Genomic DNA, 20498 nt, shown 5'->3' with positions numbered 1-20498 from the left:
CCTATTAAAAGAGATTCATTTAATGATTGCCCTTGAAGGAGGCTGATCTTTGTTCTGTTTGGGGAGGAACTTCCTGGGCTGCTTTACAACCACAGCTTCACTCAGTGTTACTCTTAAAACCAGTCACAACTGAGGGGCATTTCCACAGCTCAAAACATCCCAAGAGGCAGCATTAAATTTGGGTTCACGTGTGTGAGTAACAAGGATCAAGTGAAAATGCTTTCTGAGCTGGCTGTGATGTTTCAGTGTTCACCTGAAGGAACCTTATCCTGTAAGTGACAGGTTTGGAGCAAAAAGATGCTGGTTTGTTGGTTGTGTCACTTTGTTGAAAGACCTGAAGAAGTGAAGTGTCCATGTCTCCAGAACCCTGGAAATTTTCTTTGCTCTTTAGTAAGAGGATAATTCAGCTCCCCAAGCCAAAAAACTGGAAGAAGGAACCTGCTCTGCAGGCTGTTTAGAATCTTCAAAGAAATGTAAAGGAGACTGGAGCTGTCTCAGAATGAGACCTTCAGGACTAAGTATCTGGGGAGCCACAGCAGGTGACAGAGAGAAAAGAGGGGAGATACAGGACCATATGAATAAGGAACTCATGGCCTTTCCTTAAGCAAACGTTGCTGTTTCCTTTGAGGTGACTGTGATTGGCCTTGTTATGCCCCTTGTTTGCTTTCTCTGTTGATTCCTCTCCACTCTGTGATGTCGTGTGGGCTCAGCCCCCCAGAAATCCCCTCCTCTGCCACAGCCACACTCCCTAAACCTCCTGCTCTCTTGCCCCTCACCCATCACTGTGCTTCCAGGGCTTTCCCCTGAATGCACATGGGAGGTGGCAAAGCTGGCAGCAAACAGGGATTTCCCGGAGCTGATGTTGCTCATGGCAAGGAGGGGCAGATTTGGTGTGTTCTGGGAAACCCATGACAACCCTAAAGACAACACTGCCCCACCCTGCCACTCCCTGACTGGCCAGGGTTTAGGGGACGGGGATGGAGACAGCGAGGCATAATCTCTGTTGGGAAAATGAGTCTAAGGCAGAGTCAGGGAAAGCCTGGGAGAGCCATTCTGGGGCTGGGAATCCAGCAGTGAGAGGTGCAAAGTGTGTTTGATGATGTTTCAATAGGCAGCTCCCTTTGCTGCAGGGGCTGTGCATTGTAACGGGGCAGAAACCACCTTTGCTGGGTGTTCAGCTCTGTGTGCAGCCTGGTGAGGTTTGTGGAGCCCCTGTGGTGGAACAGTGCCAGTGAGGAGGCAAGTGAACCAAACCCTTCAAATACAACCACCTCCCCTGTGGCAGAGCAAAGGAAACAAACTCTGGGCTTGGGTTTCTGCGCTGAGTTTGGGTTTTTTGATCTGGCATCCACTTTGGATGCCAGAGGTTTCTGGAGCTGGCCTGGAGTGACTCTGGTGCTATTTGAAACACTGGCAAAGCTCACGTGGAATTCAGTAATGCAGGAAAAGTGCAGAGTCTTGGAGTGCATCAGCAGCTGTTTGGGACAGGGACTGTCTCTTGTCCTTTGTGCAGTGCCTTGTGCAGTCTGGTCCTGGGTCTGGGGTGGAACAGCAACAAAAATGATTAATAACATTTTGTGAGTTGATCTGGGCTTAGACAAGCACACACGTGTGCCCCATGAGCAAGTGTCAGAATTAGGGAGCAGCAAATATTTAATCACAATAAATAGACACATTGTCTCCCCCTTTCCTGAGGAGCTGGTCAAGCATCCGGCTATTTTATTTATTTATTAAATATCACTGGAGATAGTTGAGCAGCAGGGGAGTGCTGCTCTGTCTCCCGAATGATGATTGCCGTCAGGCTGGAGAAATCAGTCATTTCTGGCAAGAAAAAACCCCTGTTTGGTGGGTTAATGATGCAGGGTAAATACTGACAGTGGCCAGTGGTCTGAGCACACAAGACATGACCTGAGGGAATCATGGATTCTGGGGGGGCTGTTGCTGCTGCTTCTCTGTAATGTGATTGCTGCTTTGTAATGGCTTCAACTTCTTCTCCTTTCCCCCCTTTATCATTATTGACCAAGGAGCACCAGTAAGGCTAGAGAATAAATAGTTCCCTGATGGTTAACAACGGGCTCTCCACCAATTGGAATTCAAGCTGTGCTCCCTGTTATATTCTTTATAATCACACTTTATTGCATAGAGCGGAAAATAAAGCATCTATCTCTCCATTCCCCCCCTACTCACCTCACACACACACTTTTCCTCTTCGCTGCCCCTGGGAAATTGGGTGCTGCCTTTTCTTGGAGCAGTTGAGAGGAGGGTGGATCTGCACCAGCGGGGCAGGGTGTCCCCGCGGCCGGGGGAGCTCCGCTCAGCGGGAGGAGCGGGTGCAGGAGCCCCTCCAGTCCGGGACGGCTGCGGGAGTGACACTCACAGTCAGTCGCTACAGAGGTCCCAGGGTACGGGCAGTGACATCCTCCCCAACCCGGGGTAGGGCAGTGACATCGTCCCCATGCCGGGGTAGGGGTTGTGACATCCCTCCATCCTGGGGTATGGGCAGTGACATCCCCCCCATGCCGGGGTAGGGTCAGTGACATCCCCCCCATCCCGGGGTAGGGCAGTGACATCCCCCCCATGCCGGGGTAGGGCAGTGACATCCCCCCCATCCCGGGGTAGGGCAGTGACATCCCCCCCATGCCGGGGTAGGGCAGTGACATCCCCCCCATCCCGGGGTAGGGCAGTGACATCCCCCCCATGCCGGCGTAGGGGCTGTGACATCCCTCCATCCTGGGGTAGGGCAGTGACATCCCCCCCATCCCCGGGCGAGCCCGGCCGCGCGGAGCCACCGCATCCCGACGGCGGAGGAGCCTCGGGATGCTCAATCCGTGTGTGGTGCCGGGGCCCGCGGGCTCCCCCCGCCCTGCCCTGCCCTGCCCTGCCCTCCCTCTCTCCCCTCCATCCCTCCCTCCCCTCCATCCCTCCATCCCCTCCGCTCCGCTGCGCTCCGGCGGCCCCGCCCGGCCCCGCGGCCGCCCCCGCTGCCGCCACCCCCGGCGGCGCGGCTGGGACGGGACAAGACGGGGCGGGCGGCGGGGCCCGCCTGGCTCCTGCCGCCCCCCGCCTGGGGCCGGCCCGGGGCTGGCTCCAAGGCTCCCGGGGGCGGGAGGTGATGATTTTCCAGTGGGTATTTGTCTCAGGTCAGAGTCTGCGCCGCCCGCCGGGCTCCGCGCCGCGCTCCCCGGGTTATTTATTACCTCTCTCTCCCCGGCGGCAGCGCTGCGGCTCCGGGGCCGCTGCCAGCAACCCGCGGCGGCGGCGGCGGCGGAGCGGGGACCCGGCCGGGGGGTTCCCGAGCAGCGACGGGCCGGCCGGCAGCGCTGCGTGTGCCTTGTCCCTGTGCCCCGGCCCTGTGCCCCGATCAGTGCCCGCTCGCTGCCCTCCCGCTGTCCGGCCGGGACTGGAGGCTCCCGGAGCGGGGCAAAGGCTTTGCTGAAGGCTGATGTTATAAAGCACGCTGGAGCTGAGTTAGAGGAAAGGGAGTCTAATGTATCTGTAGTTGTGATGTGATTTGGTGGAGGCGGGAGGCACCAGTACAGCAGAGCACACAGACAGTGAGCATCACTTAGCTCAAACTCCTGGTACCCTAAATGTGCTCGCCCCATCCTTACTGACGAGCTCAGAACTCAAGCACTGGGGAGAATTTGGTTTTACTGACTTCTTGGTGGCTGCAGCTGATGCCTTCCCTGCACTCCATGAGCGCTGCAGCCTCTCAGGCTCTGTAGTTTGGCAGAGCTGCTCTGGAAGGTGGATTGCAAAAGGCTGGGGCTGGAGCTCCCCTCAGCTCTAGGTCATACCTGCAGGTCAGATGGTAGGAATGAGAGTTTGCCTGGGAAAGCCTTTGGAGAGCTCTGGGGTGTGTGCTTGTCCCCTCGTGCTGGAGTAGAGCCCAGCCTGGGCTGGGGAGTGGGGTCAGAGCTGTGGCCTCCTGCCAACCACCCTGGTTCTGATCAGAGTTACTGAAAATCCACAGGACAACACAGTTACAAGATTCACTGTTATTGTATTTTTGTTGAGTCACTGTATATAAAGTTGGGGTTTTAAGATGAAATCGAATGCAGTCCCTGGGCTGCCCTTATCTGTTGTTACGGGCTGTGTTATGTTCCTAGGATACCTTTAATCTACGGATTTCCTAGTGCTTTCCAGACCTTCATTAACATTTCTCCCTTGTTTCAGCCTCTTTGCTTCCTTGCATGCAGATTTCTTGTGTGCCCACTCAGTTTGTTCCCTTTGGTAGTAGCCAGTGTGACCATGGATTGTGCCTCTGGAATAGTGGCATAAACCTGCTCTAAGTGTTGGGACAGGAACAGGCATCAGGGAAAGGCCTGATGGGTTGGTTGACTTGTCAGAAGAAAATGCCCTGATTTGTGGGAATTGCTGTGGCATGTGGGGAAAATGGCCTTGCTCCTGTTTGTGATGGGGATTCCAGGCTAAGCTTTGCCTTCTACCCGTTCTGGACTGGTCTGTCCCTTGGATGGAGGAGAGTTGCTGATTGCTGATCCTCCTGGCAAGAACAGGCACTCAAACCCAATCCACTGAGGCAACTCCAGGGTCCCCCCAAGTGACAGACAAACAACCCACATTTGTTCTGCAAGGACAAACAACTCATCATTCAATCTTGCTCCTGCCAGCTCGATCCCCATGTTTGTTAAGGTGCCTTTGAGACTTCAAACTTCTCTGCTGCTTGCAGGGTATGTTAACCAGGTCAAAAAAAGTGGGAACTAGCAAGCAAATGTTCTCCTCACAGTTGATAACACCTCTCTCATCCTGGTCAGAACTCCTTGGACACAGGGGAAAAACAGAAGCAAAGGAAATACTAGTTATTATTTAGCTGTATTTCCCTCTTAGTGTCCCCCTGCTTATTTGCATGTCTGGGATCCCCAGAGCTCCTGAAATCTTGTTTCTCTCCCCCTCATCCCTACTAAAATCTTCCAGGAAGTGTCAGGGCAACTGTTGGTACAGGCAGGTGAGGAGAGACACACGTGGAGGGGAACTCAGTACTCTGGAGGCAAAGGGGACTGGCTGCACATGCAGGAGGGGAGCCAGGGAAAATGCTAACGAGGGAGAGGTGGTTGGGAGCACTCAGAGCTGCTAATTATCCCACGCTCCAGCTTGTTCTCATGAGAGCTGGGAAACTCTCTCTTTGATCCTCCTGCATTTCATCTTATAATTGGATGGGGGTTCCAGATGTTGCTGCTGAGCATTTTAGGGAGCTGATGGAAAGATGTGTCTTGAGTCAAGGGCCTTGGACAATCCCATTCACCTTCCTGTCCCTGGTGAGTTACTGCTAAGATTTATTTGTCTTGTCTCCCGAATGGCCTGTTCTTTACCATGTACATCCTTAAGGTTTCCTCTCTTTGCTCAAGTTTCATGGAGATCAGAGCTGAATGTTTATTTCCTTCTGCTCTGAGGAGGTTTGAATTGGATTATGTTTGTGTCTCATTGCTGCAGTTCTGTATGACTATTCCAATAAATAGATTTACTGATTTAGTAGCATTTAGTGCCAGCTACTGCAGCAGCAGCAAGTCTGAAGCCCAAAGAACATCAATGGAAAGGGAACTTTGAATCTGCCATTGCAAATACACAAGTTGAAAGCCTGATTCTGGCAGGTGGATCTTTTCACCAGAGTAAATCCAACCTAAGCAATCCAACTTGAGATGTAAAGATGTTATTTTGGCAAGAAGTTGTTTATTAACAGAGCGAGGTATTAGCAGAAATCAGCTGGGGAGGATATTTCCTGGATCTTGTGTGAGGAAACCAATCCAGTCCTGAAACACCTGGTCTCACAGGAGCTCTGGTTGCAAACTCTCACTGCACTGCAGGTTTCCTTAGTATTTCCAGAGGAATTTCCCTGATGGCACAGCACGAGGAGAATGGAGAATGACAGCACTGAGCAAGAAGGTCTGTCTGCTTTAAAATGTAACAAAAGTGCCAGTGTAGTTGCAGTACTGCAGGTCTGCCAGTATGGCCTCTGTTATTACTCCAAATAATGATGCCTTTCCCCAGCTGATAATGCAAATAAGATCAGAAAAGTTGTGCTCTCAGAAAAGCTTCCCAAGTGGGGGTTATAGCTTTACAACCTTGGAGGTAAAGGTTCTCAATTCAGACAAACCCTGCTCCTCTAAAAGTCTGGGGAATGTCACAGCATTGGGCATTAGTGCCAGTAAAGGGCCAGCATGTTTTCCATAATCAGCTATAATCTGAAATAACAGTGCCCATAGCGACACATATCCATGGCATGTGCCAGCTACTCCCTCTGACAGCCTTTTCAGAATCTCCTTAGGAATTAAAACACCCAGTTACACACTTACCCTGAAGGCTGATAGCTCCAGATGGAAGGAAAAGCTGTGTCCCCTTCCAGGACTGCTGACAGAGAGCAGAGTGGGAACCACCACCCCCAGCTCCTCAGGAGATAGAACAAAAGCACAGAAAGGGAGAGAGAGTCTTTGTTCTCTGTAAAAGGTTGTGTTTCCTTCTGAGGTAAAGGTTAAAATGCACAGGAGAATCCTCAGCAAGGGGTACCAAAGCTGATGCCTCTGAAGTGCTGATATCCCCAGGACAACCCTCAGCCCTGAGCCAAGAGTGTGGAATTACAGTTCAGAAGGAGACTGATGGAATCTGAAACTGGTTCCCAGTGCACAGTCTGTGAAAGCACCACAGGCACCACTCCTGGACTCCCTGGACAGGAGCTCTGCCTCACAAAGAGTATGACAGAAAGCAAATATTGAGGAATTTCAAACATGGAAGGCTGAAAGTTAAGCAGACACATTGCTGTGCTAATCTCCATAACCAAGGACAGGTTCTCTGTTGCTTCTGGGACTGAAATTTGGGGCTGGTTCTATGGGGTTTTTTTGGAGGAAGGGAAGAGAAAGAACGGGAGGCTCAGCCCAGAATCATGTGGATATAATATCCCTAAACAAGTCTGTTTTCCTGGGCTTGCACTGCTTCCTGAACCTCTCAAATTTGACACTAATAGGGTCACATTAACTTTATAAAGAGAGAAATAAATGGCTCAATTTGCATGGCTGTATTTCAAGAATCAAATGATAAATCTGATTAAGTATAAAATGCCACAGGTGTCATTGCCAATGTGTATGTTTATGTGTACATGTGTACAAACACACGAAATGCAACATGTTTGTGGTGATCTGAAGGTTAATCCAGACTGGGATTTGTTTTCCATATTCACTCAGCAAGAATTGAGACAATCTTTGGAGTTCTAACAAAAATACTGAATACATTGGAACAATAAGCATCATTCTTGCAGTCAAATACAGCAAATTCCCTGGTGAGTTATGCTGGGTCTGCTCTCTTGGGTATCAGTAGGAGAGAGGGGGAGAATCTTGTACTCAATAATTCATGGGTCCATAAAGATTTTTTTTTAAGCAAGCAATAATTATTTGGAAATCAGGGCTAATTAAAAGCAATACCATCCTTATACATGCATTCAGTTACTTTGTTAGGACAATTTAATGTTTGTTTCCCATGCTGCTCCCATGAGCATCCCAATCAGTGTTTTGCTGTAATTGTGATTAGTGGCCATACCACTCCTTAAAAACTGGGTTGAACTAGACTTGAGGGTCCTCTGGATATTTACAAAGGATTAGACTTTGTTGTTTTGGGGTCAGTGCAGCTTTAAGCCACTGCAGTGGTTTCTGGCTGATGGCAGCACTGCTCCTGGGTGCAGAGCACGTGGGGGGAATGTCTGTGTGCTTGATGCACTTAAAAGGGAAGACAGGAACTTAAAAAAAAATCTCTCTCCTCCACTGCTCATCCTCAGCAATTGGCCCCAACTTCCTTCCAGGTCTTTCCTGGTTAGTCAGAAATGAGCTGTGTGTTGGAACCCGGGTTTTGCCCCTTCAGCTGTTGGCACATCTGTTGGTGTGCTGGGCTGAGCTGGGAGCTCCACATGGCTGCAATGGCAGAGCCTCAAACTGCTCCCATAAAGCCAAACTCTCCAGCAGCATCTCCTGCCCACTGATGTGCACAGAACCTCAGTTGGATATTTTAATTCTTCCCGTCTTTCTCGGGGCACAAACCAAAGAAAAAATAGCTCTCTTGTTTACCCAGATCCTGTTTTCTGAGGGCACAGCTCTGTGTGTGACAATGGCTGACCCTCAGTGCCAGGCTGTCACCACTGCTGTGGCAGTTGCTGCAGGGCTGGAGCTGTTCCCATGGTTTTATCCCCAGCTATGGATAACTCTGGGCTACACACAGCACATGAAAGGAGCAGTGCAGTGCTCAAAATGCCTTTTTGTCCTTTTCTCTTGCTTTAAACTCTGTGACAGAGTGCACAGGAGGTGTCCAGGTGTGTGCTGACAACTCATCCATGTGCATGTGTGTGCCCTGAGTGTGAACAGGGAGGGGAAATTGCTTGTGCTGTGTCTGGATACAGAGTAGTTTTGGATAAGGCAAGGAAGATGTATCACAAACAAAACCCTTCTCTCCTGCTGTGAACAAAATAGTTATTTGTAAGTATTTGTCAAAGAGTTTAGATGAACAATTTTAGGCATCAGGCATTAAAATTACTTGTGAACTGCTTGCTCTGGCATTTCTGCATTTGCCACTTGTGGTGTGTTATGGTTCACAATTACCTGGTTTTGCTCAGTGATTGAGTTATTGAACTTGAGAAAAGCAGAGCTCTGGAAATCTATAGTATGAGATGAAATGACTGAGGAGCACCTGAGGGGTTGTGCTTCCCAGCTCTGTCTTACAGAGATGTTTGCTCTGGTTTGTGAGTGAAGGACCTGAATCTGAAGGCACTTCCATTGCTGCAGTCACAGAGTAAAGCAAAATAGGCAGAAGAAGAAGTGCCTGACTCCACATGTAGAAAAGTTCAAGCCTAGAAATCTGACAAACAAATAAAACTCAGAGGTAAATAGTTGCAGCAGCAGCTTCTCTGTCCACAGGCACATTGCACTGGCTATGAAGGAGCAGAAAAGCTGCTCTTCTCCAAGAAACTCAAATCACCACGAGAAGATAAAACTATGTAAATTACTGTTTACACATTTTTTGAAATTCCCTTTGTTTTGTTTTTGTTGTCTCTTTCTTACCTCTTATCTAAGTTTCTGTTGCAGTGTAGTCATGGCAACAAGTTTACATGAATGAGTCTGTTTTTATAGGAATGGAAGACTTAAAAGAAAACTAAACCAAACCCAAACAAGCCTTGCCTTCATGTGGTCCTGCCCCAGCTGTTCCTCAGAATGATGGAGGCACGAGGGAGGAGCGAGTAGAAAGTTGTTCCTGTTCATGTCCATGAGTTCACTGCTCATGCCTGGACTGTAGGGATGTCCTTGGGAATGTCTGATTCAAATATGATATACATGTAGAAGGGATCATGTAAGAGTTTGGGTCACTGTGATGCTGAAGGTGTGAGGCCTTCCTGGACTGGCACTGACCATGAAATCACTGCTGGGAAAGCACAGCGAGAACAGGGAAAGCAGCAAGAACTTCAGTGAGAATCCCCTGCAGAAACACAGGTCCATGTTGGTGCAGCTCCCATGGGATGAGCAGCAAGAACTTCAGTGAGAATTCCCTGCAGGAACACAGGTCCATGTTGGTGCAGCTCCCATGGAATGAACAGCAAGAACTTCAGTGAGAATCCCCTGCAGAAACACAGGTCCATGTTGGTGCAGCTCCCATGGAATGAACAGCAAGAACTTCAGTGAGAATTCCCTGCAGAAACACAGGTCCATGTTGGTGCAGCTCCCATGGGATGTCTCCTCAGGGCTCGAGTGTATTTACTAACATTGAGCTACAGCAGGTGGACATTGATTGTGTCTGAAACTGCAGTACAGACACAGCCCTGAGTAGGGCCTGTCTATACATAAAGCTTCTCATTGCTATAATAATTGCTAAGGAAAATTCCTGCTGGAATTTGCCCAGCCTCCCAGTGGGGTGCAGGGGTGCCAGTGCAGAGGTGTTGTGTGTTAATCTCAGCATTACCAGGGCATTGTCTACACTAGACCAGTTTCTAGAAAGGAGGAGAATTAGAACAATATGAAACCTCTCTGCAGAGATATCAGTGATTTCAAGACTTTAGAACACATTGGCTCTAACCTGTCTAAACCAGCTCAGGTGGTGTGCACTCCAGCACATCCTAAATTGGTCAAGGCAGGTTCTACCTAGTCTTTAATTTGACCTTCCTAGCCTGTGTTGAGCAGTCACACCTTGATTGCACTCCAGACTCTTGTGACACTTCACTTCCAAGGGTTTGGTTAACAAGGTTCCTCTGTCTCACCTCAGAAAGGTGCTCTGTGGACACATTTGTGTAAACCTGTGAGTTCAGGGAGACACCCACGGCTTACCTTGTTCAGTGGCACTGTTTGATGTTAGGAGGGGACACCTCACGTTATCTGCCTTTCAATGGTCACTAATTTTTCATTGTTGTAACCCAGCAATAGATTCCAGCCACAGATCTATTCTTGGATACTTTCTCAGTGTGTCTGTTTGTTACTATGATTGTAGGAGGAAAGGCAGGCAGGAAGTTGGGGAAGTGGAGTAGGAAGGAGTGTTGGGACCCAGCCAAGCTTTAGATGAATACAATCTGACCATCATTTCAGCATCTCTTCATACAGGGAGTTTTTCTTAGCAGTGGGGCAGAGTAGCACAAAGGCTTTAGGAAAAAGGAGAGCCTGGAGGATGCTTTCTTCTGCATTACAACTCTGATATCTCACTTCTTTCACTACAGTTACAGACTAGCAATAAATAACCTGAGGAGAGATGACCAGACAAGGGAGAAAGATGCATTTTTAATTGCAGTACACCCAAAGAAGTGTAGTTAATGCAGAGAGAAGGACAGGGGAGCTGCCCAGTGACTGGAGCTGCAAAGAAGGCAGCCCTTGCCTTGGCAGTGAAGTGTCAGAGAACAGTTACTTTAACAGCTTTGATACTGAAGGCTTATTCCATTGGTGATTTCTGTGATTTTTTTTTTACATCATGGAGGCATCACTTGAGTGTAACTAAACTTGTTTTCCAAAACGTTTGAAGAGAAGGGCAATCTTGTGCTGTGTTATGGCAGATGAGACACTGAAGATTGGTCAGTAAAAAGCTGCCATTGGTTTTGGAAATAGGTTTGTGGCCTTTTAATTTAAACTACTTCTTGTAGAGAGTGTGTGTAGCAGCATACAAAGGTCTCTGAGCCACAGGCCAGGTGACAGCACAGCTTAACCCCTGCACCAGCTCAGAGAGAACAGTGTGTTCCCTGCATGGGAAGTTATTCATTATTTAGGAGAATGGAGCAGCTACTTTAGAATTGGAGTCCATGTCTCCCAAATAAAACTTCCTTCACTCCTCCCCAAGGGACATTTAGTTCCTCTGTTTTTTGAGTTCTGATCTTAGACTGGTCACACAGCTGTACAGGCAACTGGCAGGGAAGGTGATTTGGAAGAGGCATTTTGTGAAAATGGTTTGATAAGGAGAAGGTTTCCTAAGCCCCCACTGACTGTCCCAGGCCACTCTCCTGGAAGCAGACAAATAAAATGCCTGCATTAGGCAGAGATGCACTTCACAGCTCTGGTTTGTGTGTAAGCCCAAGCTACCATGGCACTGCCTTCTAGAAAAGCAGAAACCCCCTCAGTTCCACGATGCTCTGTTTGCCCTGCAATAAAAGGCAGTGTTTGCCATCAGTGGATTAACGAGGGTACAGCCCAGCAGTTTCCCAGAAAGCATTTTCTCAGAGGCAAAGCCCTTTCCCCAGTGCCCTCCTTCCCAACCCTCCTCCCCTGAACACCCACCTGTGCCCTCCCTGCTGTTGCTCTTGCTGCTGGGCTGTCAAAATCTCTCTCCTAATGAAGCAGTCTGGCCTCAGGCTACTATTACCTCCAATCCCAGTCCTGCTGAGCGTGACTCCGGCAGCAGGGCTGGGGACTGGAGGCAGAGAGCACAGAGCTGGCCTGCACCTGGCAAGGAATAAAAGACAAAGAGCAGTGAATCCTGGCTGTCAGACAGCCCTGATGTCCCCTGAGACTGTGGGAGAGGCTGAGGAAGGTGGGTGTGGATGGCTCAGGAGGGGGTGGTGTGGCTCTTTGGTCTCCTTGCCTGTGTTTTATAGGCACAGTGACTTGGTAGGGAGAGGACTGTTGCTTTTCCTCACTAGTGTGATAGTGCCAGGGAATTCTGTGGAAAAATAGGGAAGTGGGGAGAGGAGCTGTTAACTTGCAGTCTTAAAAGGCTGAACACCCCAACTTCTTTGGGGGGGAAACAACACCATTCACTGGATACTACCCCAATTGTTGAAAGACCTGGTTTATTATCTGAAGTCTTCCAGTGTGCAGGACAGAACTTTGCTTTGGACTGTGAGAAACTCATTCTCCAGACCTGCTGTGACAAGGTCAGCAGGGCCAGAGCTGAAGGTGCAGCTGTGCTGGCAGAATGTTGGACCTTCATTTAGCTTAGTCCAGGCAGAGGCACAGTGATGCCAGAGATGGCACATGTGGCATCTGTGCCTGATTCCTGCAAAGACAGAAGCTCTGGATCAGCTTGTGAACTCAGGCTGGTCTTTCACAGGTACCTGGGTGTCTCCTCCCAGCCACAACCTGTCTTTCCTGTAAAGGGGCAGGGCCTGCATCTGCAATGAGTTTTTAAAACACTTGGCTCAAAGGACCTTTGATCTCAGTTAGAAACTCCGAGGTTTACTGAAACACATATAAATTACAAGTTACATTTAGGAAGTTTTCCCTTCTTTTATGGGTTGAATAGTGGAGGATTATTATAAGTAATTTGCCCATGAAAATGGTGACAGAATAGAGAGGAAAATCTTTCTCTCTTAAGTTTAAGACCTGTGCTTGAAGCATTATCTCAACCTGGAAAACACTTTACAGCACAGGTAACTCTTTGCAGTTATTGACACATTTGACCTGAGAAAAATAAAAGATCCACATTTTGTTTCAACCCAACATGATGTATTCCAGAGGTGGAGAACCAAACGCTGGAAAATGATCACTGGTTACTGTGTTTACTGTGCTGGTGCCTCTGTGAGCAAATTGAGATTCATGTTTTCACTTTGCTGGGTGCTGTGGAAACACACAACAAGAAAACACAGTGATGAAAACCTGCTCCAGTCCCTCAGTGTGGAATCTGCAAAGCATACCTGGCTCTCCCTCCAAGCACCTGTGCATGGATTTGCTTACTGCTCTCTGATCTGCTCTCCAGTGGTGAATCTGTTTACACTAATCCCCAAAACTCTACTATTAAGAGACTGGAGCTGAACAACTTCAGGCTTCTGCTGCTGAACTCACACATCCAGACAGAGCTCTTGCTCTTTATTACAGGGAGGACTAGTTAGGCTTGTGAGAGGCTCATGGGGTCAGTCTGAATCTGTGCCTCATGAACCCCCTCCAAACTTCACAGAGTTCTGCCAGAACCCCTGTGTGTGAGAAGGGTGTTCCTGCAGGATGAAGGGCATCCTTGTCCTGCTCTCCTGTGGCCACTCCTGGAGGGAGCATGGAGACTTGCCTTTGGAGAAGGCTGTGGCCAAGCTCTCTCTACACTTGGAGGTGAAGATGCCATTAGGAATGGAGGTGAAGAACAGTAACTCTTGTGGCTGTAAAAAAAAAAAAAGGAAGGCTTTGAGAAAAAATACCCACTCCCCTGTAAAAAGTGAAAAGAAATCAGGCCCATGAAGCCAAGTTACAAAGAAGATGGAGTCAAGGGAACCCTGAAGTAGATCTCAAGGCTTTGCAGAGTCCAGTACAATTTTAGGTGTGCCAGACTTGAAGGTTTCTGGGCATGTAAGAGTGAGAAGTTCTCATCTGACCTTCATCCAGAATCCTCTTACTTTAACAGAGAATATCTGTGTCTCCCAGAGCCTCTTCCAAGCATTTTCCTTGGTTCATTAGGTGATAATAGAAAGTGATTTTTCCCCTGTAATCTTGAGCAATCAGAAGCATTAAGAATAAGAGCCTAAGCCTGAAAGCCTAAATGAGAGGGTTTGATGGGTATGTGTATCTGCCTCCTTCACTACAGCAAGAAGCAAGGATGGATCCCAGAGTCTGCATTTCTTGAGAATAAATAGGCAAGAAACAAGGATTGGTCAAGTAGTGCCCAGAGAAAACTGAGGTTTGGGGTTTAGATTCCATTCCCAGATCTGTCACAGCCCAGAGAGGCAGTTTCTCTGCCTTCACTGGTAAGAAGCAGTAACTTTGTCCCACAAATGGTCCACTTGTGGACTTTTTGGACAAAGAGTGGCTTACGTGTTATCTGAGAGCTGGAGGGGGCACAGAAAATTACCCAGGTGGTTCTTCTGGTCTGTAAGTGCTTGGAGATCATCTGGGAAATGGTGCCTGAATAGGCAGGGGCAGCTACTGCTCCAGAACTACCCTGCCAACTGTGCCAATGGCTGGTTGGCACAAAGCAAATCCATTTCTCGCTGTCTGGAAGGCAAATTCAACTGGCCACCACCTCCCCCTGTAAGAATGTGTCATGAGACACAGCTTGGGACAAAGCTGAGAACTTCTGTTGTTCTGGGAACTCTGAGGCAGAGCTCACACAGAACTCTGTTTTGCCATCTGGTAAGACTTGCAGGCCATATTTCTTGTCCTGCCTTTAAAGGGATAATTTATTTTCATTTCCCTTCTAGGTAGGATTCTCCCTGTCCAGTCGATCCTACTTAGGTGGGGAGCTCCATCTTGTCACTGTGACAAATCTCCATAACAACCACACAACTTAATTTTGGGCCTCGGCGTCCTCTCGGGGCAGTTTCACATGGACCTTGTGCCACGTCCGCCACAGCTTGTGATGGAAACCAAACTTACACCGTGTCTCCTAAGCCTTTCTCCATCCCTCCATGGGAAAGAGAAGGCTGCAGCCTGGCTTCCCAAGGTACAGCCGGTCCCACCGGGCGGGCGAGCGGCGGTTAGTCCTGCATGGGAGGGCACCCGGGAGTGCGGAGGGACGGGCAGCACCCGGGAGGGTGTCCGTGTCCCCTCCGAGGCCAGGGGAGCCCCGGGTGGCCCCGGGCTGGCGGCAGCCGGCGCTGGTTCTGCCGTCCGTCGCTCACCCCCTTGGCTGCCGCCGGCGCGGCGCTTCCAAGCGCCTCTGCTGTTTAAATGGGCCAAGTTAGAGAAGCGGCGGCGGCGGCGGCGAAGGGAAATCTTGTTTGGTCAGAGTCTCCGAACTGTGCGGTGACTTCTGAGCACAGATCAATACGTGTCTGTCCCGGCTCGGGGAGGGGGGGCCCGCCCCGGCAGCGCAGCCCAGCGCGGCGTTTGGGGCTGGGGGCAGCGACGCGAGGAGCGCAGAGCTGGCGGGGATGGCACTGGAGATGTCTGTGTGGCTGTGCGTGTGTAGATATATATATATATGTGTGTGTGTGTGTGTATATACAGCGAGATACGGAATGTAACCCCGCGTTTCTTAAAATTTCGTGCAGGAGTGGAAATTAAATAACCAACTCGCGGGGCTCATCATAAAAGGCTTCGGTGGGAGCGGGGCGAGTGTGCACCGCGCAGGTGAAGGTGGGCGGCCCCGGGGAAAGTTCGCCGCCGCCGCCCGGGTGTCTGGAGCCCCGCGGGCAGCGCCGGCACCGGCCGGGGCTCCGTCCTCCCGGCGGGCGCCGGCGGGGCGGGGAGGGGTCGCGGAGCGGCGGCGGGGGCGCAGCGTTTAATTTTAATTATTGCATATAAATAAATAAACCAGGTGTCAGTTTAAAGGAAGCGGCGGAGGGGAGGGTGAAAGGGGGGTTGGCTGGGCGGCGGGGAACCCTCCAGCCTGGTGAGAAGGTGGGTCGATCTAGGGGAATCAATAAGCTTTTTTTTTTTTTTTAAACCAAAATAATGTCTACGGCAGCAGAGACCTCTCCGAGATGTCAGGTATTAGTCCGGAGGGGCAGATCTGCGAGCCACACGGCAGCTCCCGGGTCTACGGTACATTAGCCTCTCCGTGGGAGAGGGATCCCAGACAGCTCTGCTGGGGAGCCAGCCCAGGAGATTTGTTAGCGGGCTGCTCCGGGGGATACCAGCCACCTCCGGCACCCGAGCGCCAAAGGTGCTTGTGTTGCTGCTGCTGCTGCTGCTGGCGCATTTCATCCAAACTCCAGCCAGAGCGGGGGCAAGTTGAACCGGAGACATTAGAGCCACTGTGCTTTGGAGAGACGAGGGCGCACGGGGAGCGCGGCAGCACCATGCCTGCTATCAAGAAGGAGCGACTTGACAGGGAAGAGATGGCCCTGGCAGCTTTTAACCAGCCCATGGAAACCTTACCTGACTATCTCGCCCCTCTGGCCGCCGCTGCCATTCCGGTGGTCACCCCGCACCCGCCGGCTTACGACCAGATCTTTGCCCACCGCGCGTACCTGGGTTTCCACGAGACCCACCACCCCCACCCGCACCACCCGCACCACCCCCACCACCTCCCCGAGGACCTGATGCTGGAGAGGTTTTCCTCCATCCCGGATTTCCAGCCCTTCTTTGACAACGGAGAGCCTTGCATCGAGGTGGAGTGCGGGGAGAACAAGGCGCTGCTCTACATCAATAAGTTGTGCCAGGGGAGCAAAGGACCCTCTATCCGGTACCGGGGAGAGTGGCTCACCCCCAACGAGTTCCAGTTTGTCAGCGGCAGGGAGACGGCCAAGGACTGGAAGCGCAGCATCAGGCACAAAGGTAAAGGCACCGCTCGGCGTGTGCGGGGTCCCCGCGCCGCTCCGCTCTTCCTCAGCATCCTCTCGCCCCCGTGGTCGGGGAGCGGGATCCAAGGGCGAGCTTACCGCCTATTAGCGTTGGCACGGTGCGAGCCGAGCCCTGATCCCCTGCGGCCGTGTCCCCCGCCCCCGCGCACCCCCGGCCCCGCTGTGCCCCATCCCCGCGCCCCGGTACCGGCCAAGTTTTCCGAACGATTTGTGAATAGTTGTGTGTTTTTTTAGGGGTGGTGGTGAGGTGGGGAAGGAAGGTTGAGGGTCGAGTTTGGGGGGGCCTCCTGTCTGCTGGAGAGAACTTTCGTTTCGCGCGGGCGGAGGTTTGAACACCAGGCGGATGGCGGGGTGCGGGCTCGGCGGTTCGCCCCGCGGGGGTGGTCGCCCGCCCCTGCGAGCCCCCGGCGGTGACGGCGGCGGTGTCGGGCAGAGCCGGCGCCGCGGGGAGCGGCAGCGCAGCCCGGCCAGGCACCGGCGGGGCGGCGGGCGGGGCGGAGGGGGTGTTCCCCTCGCAGCTGGGTGGTGCGGGACCTCCGCGGCGCCGGCGGCTGCTGACGGGCGCCTGCCCTGCCTCCCTCCCCTCCCCGCCCGCCCGCCCGAGCCGGCGCCGCAGTCCGGGCACCGCGGCGGAGCTGCTGGTGCGGGCGGCAGGTGGAGAGCGGGGCCCCGGCGGAGGAGCGGCGGGCCCGGGGGGGAGCAGCGGGGACGGGTGGGGGCAGCGGAGCCGCTGCGGCACATAATGAGCTGAGAGAGCTGGAGGTGTCAGCCCTGGGGGCTGAGAAGCGATTAGGAGGTGACTGACACCTCGCCTGGGTTATTGATCGCCACAGCGCAGGGGCATCGCTTCGGGGCCGCCGCGCTAATTGCCGGTGCTCTGCGCATCGCTCCCGCTTCTTTTATTACTGGGGCTCCTGCTGCCTTCGGGAAAGCTCAATTCCTCTGGGGTGAGTCAGGAGGAGCGAGGCGCAGTGCACGGAGGAGCAGCGGGGAGGCGCCGCGGGGGCTGCCCCGCTCGCCCGGCCGTGCCCCGGCTGGTGCGGGGGCGTGGGCAGAGCGGAGCCTGCGGGGGTTCGGCTCTGCCGGGGCTTCTCCTGCCGCGGCTCCGCCGGGCTGCGGGGGCTCCTCCTGCCTCGCCTCTCCTGGCTGCGGGAGCGCTGGCACCAAGGCCAGGCAGCGGCTGCGCCGGGGCTTCTCTCCGCGGGTACCTGCGGGGGAGAAAGTTGGCTGAAGGGGCAGGCGGGGGTGGGTGCTGTAGACAGGCAAGGGGAGGGGTGTTTATAGAGAAGGAGACGCGTGCACATCCCCCCCTCCTCCCCCCGGCCATTTCCCCTCTTTCCCTTAATACTTTCCTTTTACAAACGTGCTGATCCTTCTTCTTCTTCTTCTGCTTTTTCTTCTCTCCTCTGCATATAGGGAAAAGTTTGAAGACTCTTATGTCCAAAGGAATCTTACAGGTACATCCTCCAATCTGTGATTGCCCTGGGTGTCGAATTTCGTCTCCAGTGGTAAGATTATTGTTAAACTATGTGCTTTGGTTAAGACATCTTCCCTCTCCTCTGCCTCCTTTCCTTAAAAACAAAAATCCCTTTGCTTCTGTGATCATGTAACCATGATCTCTGAGGGGCATCGAGTCTGCCAGAGCCCGCCTTGCACTGGGAGGGTTCCTGCTGTCTGGGTAGAGGCGAGCAGGAGAGGAGCTTGGAAGCAGAGCAGATGGGAAGAGTAGTGTTCGACCTAAAGGAAGCAGCACACAGTGTGATTTTTTTGGTTTTCAGGGGGAGCTGTTTATATGCAAAGGCAAATCATTCAGGAGCCTCTTCCTTATTCCCACCCCTTCATTTCTGTGCATTGTGCTGAGGTGTAAAAATGGCTAAATAAAGAGAAAGGGAATTGTAATTGCACCCACGTGTTAGAACAGCCACAGTTTACAAACCATCAGTGAATTTGGTTAGATGAGCGTCCCGAGGAACAAGCTCATCTTAAATGCTTACAACTTGAACAACATTCATGCCACAGATCAGTTACAGCTTTTACAGATCTTCTTTCTGTATTTTGCTGTCTTGCCTTTATTCCAAGGCTTTCAAAATCTCTCATCAACATTTTCATGGAAAAGATGTTGATGCTATAAATAAAAAGCTACTGAAATAGTAAAGTAAGGCTTTAAAACAGTTCATCGTGTATAAAATTTACCATGAAGTACAATAACATCCAACTGGGATGACAAAGCTGTTGGTTTGGGGAACTAAAGCAGGTCTGGGTCTGAAAGAACAACCATGACTTTAAACATTGCCAGTAGCACTGTGGAAACAGAAAGCTGGAAATTTATGTACTTTTATGCACTGAAATCAACCTTTTTTTTATTATTGCTTCTTTGGGATCAAGTGGACCATCTGTGTCCACATGCAGTGTCTTTATGATTGAGCACAACAGATAGAATTGTGAGTTTGTATCATTCCTGTGTAGTGTCTGTGTGCATGCTTGGTTATATCCACATTCCCATGGGAAGGGCTCAGAACAATAATCAGAATTACATAAATCAATGTGAAGATGTCTTGCCTCTGTGTTGTGAGCAGCAGTGCATGCCCATCGACTCACGAGTACCAGTTGTGTTGCAGCATTGCTGTGGTGTTTTAAACCAGATAGACTGAAACTTGGCTCTTCCAAGTTCCCCCTGAGTTTATGGGGCAAGGTGTGATGTGATGTGATCCCCTTCTTCCAGGTTTGGGTTCTGCATGTGCTTTAGTTACCAGTTGTGCTGATCAGAGCCAACAATCTGCAGACCAAAGGGATGTGCTACAGTTACGATGGTGTTGAGAAGTGTCTGGCCAGGTGACACCGTCTACTGGTCACTTTTTGAGTACCAAGTTGTATTAATTGGTAGCCCAAAGGACACACCATGTTTTTGTAGCAGCAGCATTTTTAATAGTTGTGGAGGGATATGTGAATTTCCAGATGGGAAGGCAGCTCTGCATGAAACAAGTATCTGGTGGACTTGGAGAGCTGAATTTGAGAGGTTCAGATAGAAGAAAAAAGAGGTTGGTATAGTTTTGGGAAAGGAGAATAAATCTTTCTGGACTTGCCTCCCACTGTTTCCCCAGCTGGAAGGGGGGTTTGATGTCAGAATTTGCACAGGAAGGCCAAACCCCAGTGAGGATGTACATCAGAACTCTTTGTCAGTGTTCACTGCACTTTCTGTGCTGTAATTAGAACACATCTGACTAAAGGACCATTCCACATTGAACCTGAAATCTTTGGTAGTGCCTTGTCGTAGCTATGTGTACTACACACCCAAAACAGTCACACAAGGAGGAGGATTAAAAACCGGGCACAGTTTATCTTTCCCCATTTAGTGATCACCCATTCAAGCACCACCGAGATCAAAGGGCTGATTCTCCTCAGATGTAGAAATTCTTTGTATTTTACTGTGTCGGTCAGTAGAGACTTGCAATGCCTGGTCCTTGTGCTACTGTGTTATCCCCTGGAGATGCGGAGATGGGGAGCTGCTCCTGCCTGCAGCTGGTTCCGCTGATCCGAAATCAGTGCTTGGACAGCGGGAATAGACCAGGAGAACTCAAGCACTGTCTTTGGAAGGGGGGCAAGCCCAGCTGCTTGTAGGCGTCTGCAGCTCTCCCCATCTGCTCACCGCAAAGGAAGCGCCCCAAGCGCTCAGCCCGGCTCTTCCTTTGGGAAAAGTGCCACCCAGCGTATCCTAGAGCATCCCCCGCCACTCGGTCCAGCTGGGCGGGAACGCCGGGGCTTTAATTACAGCATCGATGGCTCAGAGCCCTGGGTCAGTTTGGGGGCCGGGATCCGGAAAGGAAACCGCCTCGTGCCCCAGCGCAGCCGGGCACATCCTCCCGCGGGGGTTGAG

General features: G+C 51.3%; 1 protein-coding gene and 2 long non-coding RNA genes across 11 annotated transcripts in view; 1 reads left to right on the top strand and 2 right to left on the bottom strand.

Annotated features, from left to right (window-relative positions):
* Window positions 1–951: 951 nt before the first annotated feature.
* On the bottom strand, window positions 952–3253 carry LOC139682014 (uncharacterized). The gene is made up of 3 exons (XR_011699583.1): window positions 3198–3253; window positions 2188–2358; window positions 952–1538 (listed from the first exon to the last, which is right to left on the bottom strand). It is a non-coding gene; the product is annotated as an uncharacterized lncRNA (long non-coding RNA).
* A 9017-nt stretch (window positions 3254–12270) lies between these two features.
* Window positions 12271–16741, bottom strand: LOC139681827 (uncharacterized). Of its 2 annotated transcripts, none has more exons than XR_011699565.1 (3): window positions 16361–16741; window positions 13456–13543; window positions 12271–12453 (listed from the first exon to the last, which is right to left on the bottom strand). It is a non-coding gene; the product is annotated as an uncharacterized lncRNA (long non-coding RNA). The 2 variants fall into 2 exon arrangements; XR_011699566.1 differs by lacking the exon at window positions 12271–12453 and adding an exon at window positions 12583–13013.
* SAMD11 (sterile alpha motif domain containing 11) overlaps window positions 15705–20498 on the top strand; it is a 104347-nt gene continuing 99553 nt past the window's right edge. For 2 of the 8 annotated variants that reach the window (XM_071575520.1, XM_071575517.1), the window contains exons 1-2: window positions 15705–16598; window positions 18041–18132. In XM_071575520.1, the coding sequence (XP_071431621.1) occupies window positions 15803–16598; window positions 18041–18132 (888 nt within the window). In that variant the 5' untranslated portion in view covers window positions 15705–15802. Of the gene's footprint in view, window positions 16599–17250; window positions 17279–17376; window positions 17572–18040; window positions 18133–20498 lie in introns of those variants that run through there. The other 6 variants (XM_071575519.1, XM_071575518.1, XM_071575521.1 and 3 more) reach the window with 6 other exon arrangements.

This window comes from Pithys albifrons, chromosome 22, assembly GCF_047495875.1.
Source record: "Pithys albifrons albifrons isolate INPA30051 chromosome 22, PitAlb_v1, whole genome shotgun sequence".
Classification (NCBI taxonomy): Eukaryota; Metazoa; Chordata; class Aves; order Passeriformes; family Thamnophilidae; genus Pithys; species Pithys albifrons.
Note: the sequence above shows the minus strand (reverse complement) of the source record. Positions and strands in the feature narration are given on the sequence as shown.